The sequence below is a fragment of the Crotalus tigris genome, unplaced genomic scaffold, assembly GCF_016545835.1.
Source record: "Crotalus tigris isolate CLP2741 ecotype Arizona unplaced genomic scaffold, ASM1654583v1 scf7180000024437.13266115, whole genome shotgun sequence".
In the NCBI taxonomy this organism is placed as follows: Eukaryota; Metazoa; Chordata; class Lepidosauria; order Squamata; family Viperidae; genus Crotalus; species Crotalus tigris.
The window spans coordinates 4,560,044-4,575,958 of NW_024100606.1; the positions used below are offsets into that span (position 1 = coordinate 4,560,044).

Consider the following 15,915-nt stretch of genomic DNA (forward strand, 5'->3'; position numbering starts at 1 on the left):
AGTGGTTTGTCTAGTGGCAGCGCAGCTTGAGGCTGTTTAGAGATAGACAACAACACTTGTGCCAGATTATACAAATATTTAGTCATATTCTTTTCCCCAACATCACAGCTCATCTGGAAGGTGGTAACAAATGGTCGTATTTTGAAAGGGGAAAGGGTGAGTTTCCCTGAGAGTAGGGCTCTTATGCAAGTGAGAGCAACAGGTAAAATCTTGGGCCAAGGTAGGCTAGTTTTTTTGGCAGAGTTTGGCTACATGGTTTTTGAGAGTTCTATTCATATGTTCAACCTTAGCTAAAGCTTGAGGCCGGTAAACGAAATGAAGATGCTATGGGATGTTGAGCAACTTAATGACATCTTGGTTATTTGAGAGGTGAAGTGCCAGCCATTATCAGATTCTAGGCCTTTGGGCACTCCAAACCTGGGTATTATAATTTCAGCCAACCCTTGCACTACTTCTCGGGCCTTTTGGGTAGCTGTTGGGATGGCTTCTGGCCATCCTGTGTAGAGATCCACAAAAACAAGCAAATTGGGCTTGGGTATCTCAGTAAAATCAATCTGCCAGGCTTCTCCTGGGTATCTGACAATCCGAATATGGCCTGGGGGAATGGCTTTTTCCCCTCTGGGATTGTTTCTTTGACAGACCTTACATTGACGCACAACTGTATTACATGCCTGTCTGATGCCTGAGTTACAGTAACGACTATTTAGTTATAAGCCCAAGAGGCAGGGTCCTGAATGGAAGGTTTGGTGGCTTCTTTTGGCCACTTTCCAAAACAGAGTGCGGGGAAGTTGCACCAGACATTCACAACCCACCATCCATTCTCCCACTTTCCCCCTGGAAGCAACTTATCCCATTGGTCATATAGGGGAGGCATGTTTTAGACAGGGTCAATGAGAACAAGGGGCAAAATATTGTTTGCCAGCTCGTTATCCTAGCAAAGCTGTTTGTTTGGCCAAATGATCGGCTGCACGGTTTCCTCAGGCAACTTCACTGGCATCTGATTGGTGACTTTTGCAATGAATTATGACCAGTTCCTTGGGTCCCCTGACAGCAGCAATAAGCTCTTCCAGGAGGGGCTTCATTTTCAAGGTCTTTCCATCTGCCCTGGGAAGTCACAGGCTTTCCATAGTACAGTGTGAGTGTCAGCAGTGAAGAAAGCGTAGCGGCTGTCTGTATAGATGTTAACACGCTGTCCTTCAGTTAGTCAGCAGGCCTCGATGAGGGCCCTTAATTCTGCAGCCTGAGCCAAATAGTAAGAAGGGAGCTGCCGCATAAGCAGAGGGCCATCCTCTGTCACAACTGCCAGGTCCGTATGTCTTTTCCCATTCCTCATGAACGATAAACCATCTGTCCAAAGCTGGCTATGTGGGTGTTGCAGGGGCTCGATTTTCAGATCAGCTCGGATTTCACCAACTTCTTCTAGGACTCCGAGACAATCATGTGGCTCCCAGTTGGGGTCAGGAGTGAGCGGCAGTAAAGTGGCAGAATTCAACCGCTTGCAGCGATATAGTTGCACATTTTCTTGTTCCAATATAAGACTAATATAATAGGAAACTTGGTTCGAGGTGGTCCATGTGAGAAATTTTTGTTCCAACAAGGTCTGTACTGGATGAGGGGTATAGATGTTTAGGGGAGCTCCAAGGATGATTTTTTGAGTTTCCTGGACCAAAACAGCCATAGTAGCAATGACATGCAGACATATGGGCCATCCTTTCACCATGTTGTCCAGTCCTTTTGATAGATAGGCAACTGGGACCTTTTCAGGGCCTAATTTCTGAAGGAGAACACCCAAGGCACACCCTTTTTGTTCAGTCAAGAATAATTTAAACCCACAGTTTTGATCAGGTAGGGCCAGGTTGGAGGCCATGGCTAGAGATTACTTCAGAGTCTCCCAGGCCCATTGGTGTTCACTGGTCCAGTCCCAAGCCCATTGGTGTTCACTGGTCCAGTCCCAGGCCTTGGTACAAAGGTTTAGCAAGGAAAGAATACATGGGGATCCTGTTAATTTTAAATTTTATTATTGTATTTAAGGGCGTATGAATGTGAATTATTTTTATGTACATTAACTGAATGTGAATGTGTATTGAGTGTCTGTGGTAGGAGAATGGTAGAACCGGGGGCGGAGCCTAGTGCCCCCTCTGCTGAGTGCAATAGCAAAAGCGGGGGGGCAGGACTTACCCTTGGGCTTGGTGTGCATGGAATGTTAGTCCGATCGGGAAGGGAGAAGGTTGGTGAGGGTGGGGGTACTCCGGGGATGGGAAAAGGTCGGAGTATTCCAGTTATGACTGGGATGGGCAGATATGGCGGGAGCCGAGGGGCAGGCCATTTTCGGGGAACGCGGACTCGCTATATTAGAGCGATTCCTTGTTCCAGCCCCTCAAAAGGCTCATCCTGTAGTACTGGTGACAGGGGAGTACAGGGCCCTAGTTGTAGGCTGCTGTTGCTTAATGCCAGGTCCATTGTCAACAAAGCCCCCCTTGTCCGTGATCTAATATTGGACAGGGGGGACGGACCTGGCATGTATAACCAAAACCTGGCTGGTCCCTGAGGGGGGTGTTCCCCTCTCGGAGATGTGCCCGGGCAGGTTTGTGGTGCTTCATCAGCCTCGACATCAGGGAAGGGGTGGGGGAGTGGCAGTCATCGCTCGGAGGTCCCTGAGTCCTCGTGGGATTCCTGCCCCAGAGATTGTTGGGTATGAGTCCCTCCTATTGAAGTTGGGTTCATGGGTTCAGTTGGGCTTATTGCTGACGTACCTACCTCCCAGCTGTGTTGCAACAGCCCTGCCTGCGCTGCTGGAGTCAGTAGCCGGGTTGGCGATGGAGTTCCCCAGACTTATGGTACTGGAGGACTTTAACCTGCCATCACTCGGCGAACGCTCAGAGGCGGCACAAGAGTTCATGGCTTCCATGGCAACCATGGACCTGACCAAGGTAATCCAGGATCCGACGCATAGAGGTGGTCACACGCTCGACCTTGTGTTTCTCTCGGGGCAGTGGAGACATGATCTGGAATTAAGGGGAATAGAGGTCACTCCCTTGTCATGGACAGATCATTTCCTATTGAGGCTGGACTTCAGAGCATCACTCCCCCTCTGCAGGGAGGTGGAGCCGACTAGGTGGTTCCGCCCCAGGCGCCTAATGGATCCAGATCGGTTCCAGGAGGAACTTGGGGAAATACCTGACTCCCTTGTCCACAACTCGTCCGGGTCCCTGGTTGTGGCCTGGAATGAGGCGGCGTCTGGGGCTCTGGATCGAATTGCGCCTTTGCAACCTCTCTGTGGTAGTGGTCCCCGGAGGGTGCCTTGGTTTACTGAGGAGCTCCGGGAGATGAAGTGCCACAAGAGACGTCTAGAACGACATTGGAGGGCCAGTAAATCTGAATCTGACTTATTTAGTGGCGATAAGGGCGGCAAAGCGTGTTCACTTTTCCGCACTTATTGCGTCCACAGAATCTCGCCCAGCCACCTTGTTTAGGGTGACCCGCTCCCTTCTTAAAGTGGAGGAGGCGGAGGAACCTTTGCAGCTGAAGAGTTTGTTCAGTTTCTTTCGGACAAAATCGTTCAGATTCAGAGGGACCTGGACTCCGACTGGGCAATGCCAGCCGAGATGCCGGGGGCTGGTCTTAGTCGTGTTATCTGGAGTGAGTTTGAGCCTGTGACCCCTGATGAAGTGGACAAGGCCATGAGGGCGATAAATGCCGCCACATGTTTATTGGACCCGTGCCCCTCCTGGCTGGTTTCTACCAGTAGGGAGGTGACACGAGGCTGGCTCCAGGTGATAGTCAATGCCTCCTTGATGGAGGGGTCTTTCCCGCAACCTTTGAAGGAAGGGGTGTGAGGCCCCTCCTCAAGAAGCCTTCCCTGGACCCAGCTGTTTTGAAGAACTTTCGTCCTGTCTCCAACCTCCCCTTTGTGGGGAAGTTTGTAGAGAAGGTGGTGGCGTCCCAACTCTTGTGATCCTTGGATGAAACGAATTATCTGGACCCTTTTCAATCTGGTTTCAGGCCCGGCTACAGCACTGAGACTGCTTTGGTCGCACTGACCGATGACCTCTGGCGAGCCCGGGATAGGGGTCATTCCTCTATCTTGGTACTTCTTGACCTCTCAGTGGCTTTGGATACCATGGTATCTTTCTGCGTCATCTCGGAGAGGTGGGGGTGGGCGGCACCGTATTGTGGTGGTTCTCCTCCTACCTCTCTGACAGGTCACAGTTGGTGTTGGGGGGTGGACAGAGATCGACCCCTAGGCATCTCGATTATGGGGTGCCTCAAGGCTCGGTCCTGTCCCCCCTCCGTTTTAACATCTACATGAAACCGCTGGGTGAGATCATTCGGCGACACGGGGTGAGGTATCATCAGTATGCGGATGATACCCAATTATATATCTCCACCCCGTGTCCTTTCAGTGAAGCAGTCAACATGATGTGCCGGTGCCTGGAAGATGTGAGGGTCTGGATGGGGGTGAACAGGCTTAGACTCAACCCTGACAAGACCGAGTGGCTCTGGGTCTTGCCCCCCAAGGGTCATTCTGATGGTCCATCATTAGTCCTGGGGGGGTAAATTTACCTCCCTCAGTGCAGGCACGCAACTTGGGTGTCCTCCTAGACTCACAGCTAAATTTGGAACAGCATCTATCGGCTGTGGCCAGGGGGACCTTTGCCCAGGTTTCCCTGGTGCACCAGTTGCGGCCTTATTTGGACCAGGAGGCTCTACTCACGGTTACTCATGCCCTTGTCGCCTCAAGACTGGATTACTGTAATGCGCTCTACATGGGGCTACCCTTGAAGAATGTTCAGAGGCTGCAGTTGGTTCAGAATGCAGCCGCGAGAGCAATTGTGGGTGCACCAAGGTACACCCACGTGTCACCTATCCTCCGCGAGCTGCACTGGCTTCCTATGGGTCTCCGGACGCAATTCAAGGTGTTGGTTGTCACCTTTAAAGCCCTTCATGGCTTAGGACCAGGTTACCTACAGGACCGCATACTGCCGCATAGTTCCCAGAGACCGGTGAGGTCCCACAGATTGGGCCTCCTTCAGGTCCCGTCGGCCAGACAATGTCAGCTGGCGGAAGGGCCTTTTCTGTGGTGGCTCCGACATAGTGGAATCAACTTCCCCCCGAGATTCGAACTACTCCCACCTTGCCGGCCTTCAAGAAAGCTATTAAAACTCTCCTGTTCCGGCAGGCCTGGGGTTGATGTCCCCGGGGGGGGGCGGGATACAATTGGGACTCATGAATGAGTGAATGTACTCATCTTTATTGTTATATTTATTGTTTTAATTTTGTACGCCGCCCTGAGTCCCTAGGGATTGAGCGGCATATAAATTTTATTAATAAATAAATAAATAAATAGCCTGTGATCCCCAGGAAAGTTAACTGTCTCTGGTTCTTAGGCACTTGGAGGGAAGCTATAGCATGTAGGTGACTTGAGTGGAGGAGTCTTTTGCCTTCTCTAAGAATGTTGCTTCTTTCCTCACCCATTGCACTTTCTTTTTGTGTATCTTTTCTGGTCAAGGTGATTTAGCAACCTTACAGAGATCTCATTGATATGTTCTTGGTCATGGCCAGCAATGATGAGATCATCTATGTATTGGAGGAGGGTGGTCTGCCCAGGAGGGAAGTCACACAAGTCCTGAGTGTGGGCAGCGGCAAAGGCTATAGGATTGTTGTGGTAGCTTTGGGGAAGATGAGTCCATGTGAGCTGGCATTTGGTGTCTGAGTCTTCCCACTCAAAAGCAAAATAGGGTTGGCTTTCTTTCGCCAAGGGGATGCAAAAGAAGGCATCTTTAAAGTCAATTACAGTGTACCATGTCTATTCACTGGAAGGTGTGGTCAAAAAGGTATACGGATTGGCCACACAGGGTGCAAGAGTTTAATGTGGACATTTGCCTCCCAGAGATTGTGCACAAGATATTGTGCACAAATCTTCAGGAGCCATCTACCTTTGGAACAGGGAACATCAGGGTGGACCAAGATGATTGGATGGTGCAAAGGATGTTGTTCTTAAGGAACAACTCAATCTGAGATTTGATTCCCATCCGTCCTTCCCACTTAATTGGGTACTGGCAGATGGAAATTGACTTGGCATTGGGCAACAATTTAGCAAGATGAGGGGTGGCAAAGAGTGCCAGCCCAGGGTCACCTGGTACCAAACCTTTGGGTTGATATTCAGGTAATCAGGATTTCTTTCAGTTGGTGAGTCCTGTAGGAAACAGACATAGGCTTAGTTTGAAGGAATGTTTAAGCCCTCGGGAGAGCACTCAAGAGTAGCTCCCAACTTCCCAAGTAAATCTCTTCCCAAAAGATTCAAGGAGCACCGTGGTAGGACAAGGAAAAATGTTGGAGGGAGGGACCCTTATGAGGCTGAACCTCGAGGGGCAGAGTTTGGGGAATGGCTCCTCCCCATGACCCCAATTACAGGTGTCGCTTGGGATGAAAGACACAGGATAGAAGGGTCTGTGAGAACAATGTACATCGCACCTGTATCAGCTAAGAAGGTGTATGGTTTTCCCCCAATTGTTAACTCCACCAGAGGGTCAGGAGAGAAGGTAATCCATCTGGAGCCCCTCTAGTAAGTTTCAGGGTAAAACTCAGGAGCAGTCACAGAGATGAACAGCTGGGTCTGCTGATGGTGCCATTGTCTTTCTCCCTGATTTGGGTTAGAATTGGGTTTCTCTTGGAAGTTTCGGTTCTGTGGGAACTTTCCTTGTTCTCCGAGAAGGCATTCATTTTTCCAGTGGCCAAACTTTTTGCAGCAAGCACTCTGGTTGCATTGAATTCTGGCGTATCTAGGTAGTTTGGTGCCCCCCTTTTAATTGCAGCTGAAGGGAGACTGCTAGGAGGGCCACTTGTTTTCTTATTTTCCTGTCTTCTTTCTTTTCTTCTTCATCTCTCTGGGCAAAAACAGTAAAGGCTGTTTGGATGAAGGTTTCAAAGTTCTGCGTGGTTGGAGCTGGAAGCTTTTGGAGTTTTCTCTTAATATTGGAGGTACTTTGTCCAATGAAAGTCATTTTTAACATTACTTCATTGGCTGGGGTCTCAGGGTCCAAATCAGTAAATCTTCTGAACCTGTCCTCGAGGCAGTTCAGAAAGTCTGTAGGACTGAATGATTTGGTAAACCCCAGTGAAAATTGACAGTCTTAGGGACACCGGTCCGGAGACCATAGGCAAAGGCATCCTGGACATGGTGCAGGCACCTCATGCCATGGTCAGTATTCAGGTCGGCCTCATAAGTGAGAATGAGGATGACATCAAGGTCAGGCCATTCGACCGCCAGATCTCCTTCCTGCAGACCTTGGATTTGTGCAACCTTGTAATAGCTATTGGCAGCCTTCAGTACTTGCCGGTGGTCTTCCGCTCCAAGGAGAGCGGAGAGTAAAAAAATCTGGAACAGTGGGTCGGTAGGTGGTGACAATACATTGGACCAGGTCTATGTACTTTGGGGTGCCTCCCGATAGGATGGCAGATCTTCCTTCCAATTAAACAGGTCATTGGTGGTGAAAGGTGTGTGGACAAAAGCTAATCTATCACCCATGGGGACTTGCTGGAGAGGTGCTAAAAAAGATGGTCCCGGTTAGGGGTTTTGCTCATAAGATTGTCCCATCCGGGTGTGTGTGGGGCTGACAGAGGCTGGTTCCAATGGGAGACTGATAGCCAGTTCCGGTCGGTCAGGGGACAGCATGGGCGCTGGCATGGAACCGAGGTGCTGGTGATAATGGCGGCGGAGTTGGTGGCACTACCTGTGAAGGTGGTGCAGTCGGATATGGGGGTGGAAATTCTTCCTCAAATTTGTATTTCCCTTGCTGCTGGGAAACTAGCAGAGACACTTTCTGAAGGTTATCATTTTTCAGTCCACAAAATTTTTAAATATCAGATCTCTGGGCCAGGTGGGAAAAGAAGCCAGCATAAATTTTATCTTCTATTTTTCCCTGGGTGGCCAGGGTATCTATCAAGCTGTTAATGATTTTGAAGTCAATGGTGCCCTCTTGTGGCCAAGGCTTCTGATGGTAGCCAAAATAATAAGTTGACCAAACTACATAATACAAGTTGCGCAAAATTTTTTTCTTAAGGGAGACTTTTACTGCCACTTGGGATTTTAACGTGCTCCAATAGGCCAACACGCAACCCAATAGGATGCACAGTCTTAACTTCCTGCCTCACTTGCTGCAAGCAAACTATTACAGTTTCCCATGATTCTCAGGAGGTTTCTTGGACCTTTCCTTTGGTTCGGGGCGTGAATAGGCTTCTCCTATTCTATCCTCCCTCTCCTATATGAGAATCCCAGATGAGTGTCATCAGAAAACGTTTCACCAATCCCTCTATATTTCCACCCTGGTGACCCAAATGATGCTGTCACTGCCCACTCATGGTGCCTGGAGGTTGTGCAGCTCTGGATGGGAGACATGTTTTGACTGAACCCTGGCAAGATCAAAAGGACTTAAGTGCATAATGCTTCAAGATCTGAAACTTTAACATTTTTAGTTGTGGATGGGCTTGCACTACCCCAGACAGACCCAGTGCACAACTTGAGAGATCCTCTGGAGTCATGACTCCTGCTTAAAAAGCAAGTGACAGTTGCAGCTAGAAGCTTTGCATAACTCCATATTCTGTGCCAGTTGAAACCTTTCTCAAATTGGGGATCCGTATGCTCAGACATTCAAGATGTCAGTCTCATGCTTGGACTATTGCATGCCTGAAGAGTATTTGGAAGCTACAACTGGTGCAGACTGCAGCAGCATGGGCAGTTCTTGGGGCCTCTAGGGTGGCCCATGTTATATTGCTCTTCCATGAGCCACATTGGCTGCCAGGTTTGCTTCCAGGTGCAATTCAGTGTTGGTTATTGCCTTTAAAGCCCTTTATTGTGTACAGTAGGTCCAGGTAATCTGAAGAATCATCTCATCCCAATGGAATTAGCCTGCCCCATCTGTGCTGGAAGAAGAAGCATGTGGACCCCATCAGTCAAGGAATTTCTGCTATTAGGGCCTAGGAGAAGATCATTTTCTTCCCTTTGGAACATCAAATACCACCAAAGTGAAATCTGCATCCACCCTGCTGACCTTCCAGAAGGACTTGAAGACCTGGCTCTGCAGTTAGTCTGGGGCTCCACCAAGAGTGCGCCATTCTGAAGGTGGCTATTGGATTAAAAAAAGCCCCACCCCTCCTCCCTTCTTTTAACTGTACAGGTAGACCCTGACATATAACCACAACTGAGCACAAAATTTCTATTGCAAGGCAGTTGTTAAGTAAGTTTTCTCCCATTTTATAACTTTTTGGCATAGATTATGTGAACCACTGCAGTTGTTTAGTGAATTATGCAGTTGTTAAGAGAACATCTGTCTTCACTCTTGACTTCGCTTGTGGAATGCTGGCTGGGAAGATTACAAATGGTGATCACAGTACTTCAGGCAGTGCAACTGTCATAAGTACTTGCCAGTTCCCGAGGGTCCAAATTTTGATCACATGACCATGGGGATACTGCTAGTTGTTAGTGTGAAAATTGATCATAAGTCACTTTTTTCAGTGGCATTATAATTTTGAACAGTCACTAAATGAATGATTTAAGTTGAGGACTACCTGTATTTATTATTATTTATTGTTTTATCATTTTAATGCCTGCCAGTTCTAATGTTTGTAAACTATCTAGAGTCATCTCTAGATGATATGGCAGTACATAAATCAAATAATTTAACATTTTAACTTAAATCGGCTCTTTAATTTAAATGGCTTGCTCAACTTATTAATTTTTTATTTGCTTTTAATTTTAAAATCTTAGATAAAAGTTTCTTAAATATTAATTGAAAATATTTGTACATAAAACTGTATTAGAGAATTTTAAAAGTAAAACTTTAATTTTCATTTAGATTTTACTGTTCATGGGATTTTTCTATAAAAATAAGTCATTTATATTTTTATTTCATTGAACTTGATCCCACACGTAGAAATAGTCTCTAGTAATTAGACCAGTGGTTCTCAACCTGTGGATCGGGACCCCATTTGGGGTCAAATGACCATTTCACGGGGGTCGCCAAACAACGCAGTCCGCCATTTTTTTCCACTTTTCCTTAGCTGTGCTACTCTCTTTTATTCTATTGGCTTTTGAAAGCCAATAGAATAGACTCTCTTGAATAGAGTCTAATTCTATTGGCTTTCAAAAGCCAATAGGAATTGTCCAGGCTGTCTCTGCCCTGTTGAGCCCGCCAAAAGTCCCATTCTGCAAATGGTGCTGCACCAGTTGAGTAGTCCTCGACTTACGACCGGTTGAGTAGTCCTCGACTTATGACCGGTTGGGGGTCACGGCATTAAAAAGGTTGAGAACCACTGAATTAGACAAAAGTCAGTAGGGTTATTAACCCAAAAAGCTGGATGGAACATTCTGATTTTAAAATAACATCTTTTTGATTACTACTTGCTTGAGAATAAAACAAACTAAGAGTTTGCTATTCTGATGGTCTGCTTAAAAAACTTCTCATAAAATCTGGCCACCTACAGTGAAAATGTTTCCTAGAGCTTCCAAATATGCTGGAAAGGCAAGTACTGTATTACTACCTCTAGTTAACAAATTGTGAAAATCTGGATCTTTGGCTTGAACATCAGATCATTTATGCTAAGATTCACTAAATCTAAATGTTTCTGGGCCTAAAAGTATATTTTCAGAACTTCCTCAAAATTCTATATTTGTGCAATTATCTTGAAACAGTAAGGTAGGCACTAAAACTCACTCTTTAATGTAATTTGGTTCAATATTTTCTCATGAACCTAATACTTTTATTTTTTAATTGCCCTTGAAAATTATCGCTCTTTTCTAAGATTAAATAAAAAAAGATTAAATAAAAACCCTAACTCTTTTTTCAAATTAAACATTAACAAATTTAAAACTGTAATCCTTTCTTTCAAACATGAGCATAAGCTTTGTTAAAACTGAATTCAAATGAAGCTTTTTCCTAAAAACAATATGCTTACAAGTTAAGGAAGGTAGAAAATGGAAATTTATTTTGAAGACCAAACCTGAGCTGATCTCAATCCTTCTGCAAGAAATGTCTTCTTGGTTATTCAAATATTCTTAATTTATCCAAGAATTTAGAGTGAATACTATTATTAAGTAATTAGGACCTAGAAGTTCTACCAGTAGATCAAGATTAATCTTCTGCCCATTCCTTCCACATGTAAATATTTTATAGGCATTTCTCTCTATAAATACAATATTATTATATTCTGAGCTTGTCCAGAGTTGCTATGTTAGGGAGATGGGCAGCATGGAAATCCAATAAATATAATAAATATAAAAAATGTGCAAAATGCATAATGTGCAAAGGCTAACTGTAAGAATGGTACTATTAATATTCTCAATGGTAAGGTACATTATTATATTTTGGTATGCTGCTACCAAAATGTACTACACTACTTGGTATACTATTATTAACTAATATATGAAGTAGTGTCAGTGGGAAACATGGCTTCCTGCTGAAAACATTCATCCACTGTTATACCTGAAAAATGGCTTCAATCAGCGTTGTTTTCTCCCACTTAAGTTCATTTTAAGTTTCAAAAGATTTCTTGGAGTGGGTTTAAATCATTATACACAGGAGATGTTTGCCAGAAGTGCATTTGTCAAAATATTAAAACCATCTCACATTGATATTCCTAAGGATATACAGATGTTTTTTGTTAATAATGCAATTTGTACACTGGTTTGTTTCATGCCATTTGAACTAGCTTAACTGAGCAGCAATGCTTCCTTAGGCCACAATAGTATATCTGAAACCATAATATATCTGCACTTCTTATAACTACATACTCAAGTGTGTATGTATTCAAGATTACATTAACATTTTGATGGAATTAAAATCCAAGGAGCAATTTTACCAGGACAGAAATGAGATTAATTGGGAACATACTAAAAAAAATTCAAGAGAAAGAATTGCACAATCAATTATAAATTAAAGAATTGTCTCTATCAAATGATTGATCTTTAGTGCATTAGTGCTACCATGATACAGGAATTTTATTTTAAAATTATAAAAACAATTTGAATTTTCAAGCACACATTTTTGTTCCTATACAAGCTCTTACAAACATTTGAAGTTATTTAAGAATTTCCCCACTTGTGCTTATAACATTTTCAGCTATTTTTGATTGAAAAAAAAATCATACAACAATGGACATTGAACATACCCAATACTATTTGTGTTATTGAAGCATTCCATTAATTTTTTTTATAACATGTCCCTTGTATTGGACACAGTTGCTTCTTTCACAAGTGAAGCAAGAACATTTTTATATCTGTCTAGTACTATCTGAGCAGAAGGTCTTTCATATGCATTTTTTTTACATGCTGCATGTATACTGAATAAGTGAAATCTGACAAGATCACTCCCATCGACATCTCCCAAAAGAAAGTTAGAAACATCAGGGATTTTCCATATGTCTACCATTTCATTATACAGAGGCATGAGATGGTCTTCAAAAGGTACTTCTTTTCCATATGGCCATAGCTGCTCAGGAGCAACCCATTCACCTTCCAGTTCCCGATGACCACACTTGATCAATTCACCAGCCCTCCTATTCAAGAGGGGCAAGGCATCCAAGTCATTCACAACCACATGAAAGCTGCTGGTCAATAAATATTGTGACAATGTTTTATTTAGATCATTGGAGTCACACATAACAAAAGTGCCAAGGGGGTGGTTGTGTAAAAAATGGATAATACTCACATAGCCTATGGCAAGCAGAAATCTGTTATGCCATGTATTGTAATTCTTATATTTTGGCAGGTTCAATATCTCATTAACATTTTTTAAGGATCCAAATGGGTGATACTCCGTAAGAATCATGAACTCCTCTTCACAAAATCCAAGGAGTTTGACCACATGCTTGCTTTGTAACTTTTTTAGTGTCTGAAGCCCATGAATAAAGTCTTCTTTTAACTCTGGCACAGTTAGCTGGGAAAGTGCCACTTTATTTTCTTTCCACTCAGAAAGAAAAACCTAGAAAGAAAAGGGGAGAGGAAGAGAAATATGCATATATATCTCACACATACAGCCACTAATGTTCACTATTATTTAAACATGCTATTCATTTTATGAGTTGCTGGGATCCACACCTTTACTAAGCATCCAGTTATAACAAAGGTCACTTATATGACATTATTTCAAAACAGATCATGCATAAGAGAAAACTAGTCAGCAGCATTTAAATAAATTTGTGTTGCTTACAAAGGTGGGTCAAACCCATCTATAATCGTATCTATAAACAGATATGGAGTGTTTTCTATAAATGAACAAGAATTTTTTTTTATTACAGTACATATACATACATCTCGTCCCAGGTTTGATAGAGATTGGTATATTTTAACGTATTTCTTTAATTTCTAAATATCTAATTGTCTCCTTCCAAATGTTAGCTTAGAATATTTTTCTGTCTTTATGAAATGGGTGGGTTTTGCTTACAGCTCAGCTCAGTCAATACCCAGTGTCTATAAAGTTAAGAAACTTGAAAGGATTCCACTGAGCTCTTCTTTTCCCAAGTAAGTGGAAAGAGAAGATGGAAAAAGCAGCTGGGAATTAAAATTCAACTGTTTTCTAATCCAGGCCATGCCCAACTTTGACCTTCAAAGAGGAGAGTTCATTTATAAATCTAGTAATCAGTGCTAATTAGATGTAAATAACACAAGAAAAATTAGAAATACCACATCTATACCTTATCTCAACAAAAACATTTTGTTTAGAAATAAATACTTCAGTAAATCCCCTTTATGGATTACTGCCTTGTCGTGGCGAAGGGGCTTGTGTAACTCAATGAAGCTATAAGCTATGCCGTGCAGGGCCACCCAAGACGGACAGGTCATAGCAGAGAGTTCTGACAAAATGTGATCCACTGGAGAAGGAAATGGCAAACCACTCCAGTATCTTTGCCATAAAACCCCATGGACAGTACTAAAAGGCAAAAAGATATGACGCTGGAAGATGAGCCCCTCAGGTCGGAAGGTGTCCAATATGCTACTTGGGAAGAGCAGAGGGCTAGTACTAGTAGCGCCAGAAAGAATGAAGCGACTGGGCCAAAGCCGAAAGGACGCTCAGCTGTGGATATATCTGGTGGTGAAAGGAAAGTCCGATGCTGTAAAGATTTTTTTCTCCATAGGAACCTGGAATGTAAGATCCATGAATCAAGGCAAGCTAGATGTAGTCAAAAAAGAGATGACAAGAATGAACATCGACATCTTAGGAATCAGCGAACTAAAATGGACAGGAATGGGTGAATTTAACTCAGATGACCATCAGGTATACTACTGTGGGCAAGAATCCCTCAGAAGAAATGGAGTAGCCTTCATAGTCAATAAAAGAATAGGAAAAGCAATACTGGGATACACTCCTCAAAATGACAGAATGATCTCTATTCGAATCCAAGGCAAACCATTCAATATCACAGTAGTCCAAATCTATGCCCCAACCACTGATGCTGAAGAGGATGAAATTGACCGGTTCTATGAAGCCCTACAGCACCTTATAGAATTAAAACCAAAAAATGATGTCCTTATCATCATGGGGGATTGGAATGCTAAGGTAGGAAGCCAAAAGATAACCGGAATAACAGGCAAGTTTGGCCTTGGAGTACAAAATGAAGCAGGGCACAGGCTAATAGAATTTTGTCAAGAGAATACGATGGTCATAACAAACACTCTTTTCCAACAACCCAAGAGACGGCTATACACATGGACATCACCAGACGGTCAACATAGAAATCAGATTGACTATGTGCTCTGCAGCCAAAGATGGAGAAGCTGTATACAGTCAGTAAAAACAAGACCAGGAGCTGACTGTGGCTCAGATCATGAGCTTCTCGTTGCAAAATTTAGGATTAAATTGAAAAAAGTAGGGAAAAGCACTAGGCCACTCAGGTATGAACTAAATCATATTCCTAATGAATATACAGTAGAGGTGACAAATAGATTTAAGGAATTAGATCTGATAGACAGAGCGCCTGAAGAACTATGGATGGAAGTTCGCAACATTGTACAAGAGGTAGCAACTAAAACCATCCCAAAGAAAAAGAAATGCAAGAAAGCAAAATGGCTGTCTAGCTCTGACTGGATGGGGAGGAATGGAAGGATTTATACTCCTTGCTGACAACTGGTCATTTATACTGCAAGGAGTATAAATTCTTCCATTCCCCACCATCCAGTCAGAGCTGAAGAAGCTTCTTGGATGAGAAGCGAAACGTCTTCAAAGAGAAAAAAGAAAATCCAGTTGCCTTGTGAAAAAGCACCTTTGGGACAACCATGACCTGGATGACTGAGAAACTCCATAGACATTTAGTGACCTGGGAATGTATAAAATATTTTATCATGTTTGAGTCCATTAAGTTATACAAACCATTTTTACAGCTCCTTCATCAACATATTTCAGTTTACGGACTTCTCTTTTTATAGCCTTGCAAGACAACCATGGAGAGCAATTCTTCATAGTTCCTAATTTGAAATTGCCATGTGGACAGAAATTTTGCTCAACATTGGATTCTCCATTGGAAAAATACACATTGCCAAGGTATTGGTAGAGAAACAAGATCACAAGCAGCACAGTTAAAAGCAAAAAGAAGGGTAAAAGGATCAACTTTTGCTTAATATCACTTTTTAAATCACAAGCCTTTTTTGTCCATGTTGTAACTATCATCTTTCATAATTTCTGAAAAATAAACAGTAACAAATTATTAATTGAACATAACAAACCAGCAAAAGGGGTGATGGTCAAGCTAAATATTTCAGAATATTTTTTATACTATCAGGATTTTATTTTTGTGCATAGCTGTGGTCTCAAAAAAAAACTAATATAGCAAGAAATATACATACAAAATGAGTTAATGTTAAGGTGATATAATTACTTTTATAAATCATGATCTATTGAAACAATTCTGCACACATGGGAAAAA

General features: G+C 43.2%; 1 protein-coding gene across 1 annotated transcript; it reads right to left on the bottom strand.

The window, feature by feature from the left end:
- Positions 1-11,943: 11,943 nt before the first annotated feature.
- Positions 11,944-15,666, bottom strand: POMK (protein O-mannose kinase). The gene is given in 3 exon segments (XM_039331654.1): positions 11,944-12,977; positions 15,363-15,638; positions 15,640-15,666. Coding segments are annotated over 3 exon segments (1,074 nt in total). The 3' UTR covers positions 11,944-12,206.
- Between the last annotated feature and the right edge of the window lie 249 nt (positions 15,667-15,915).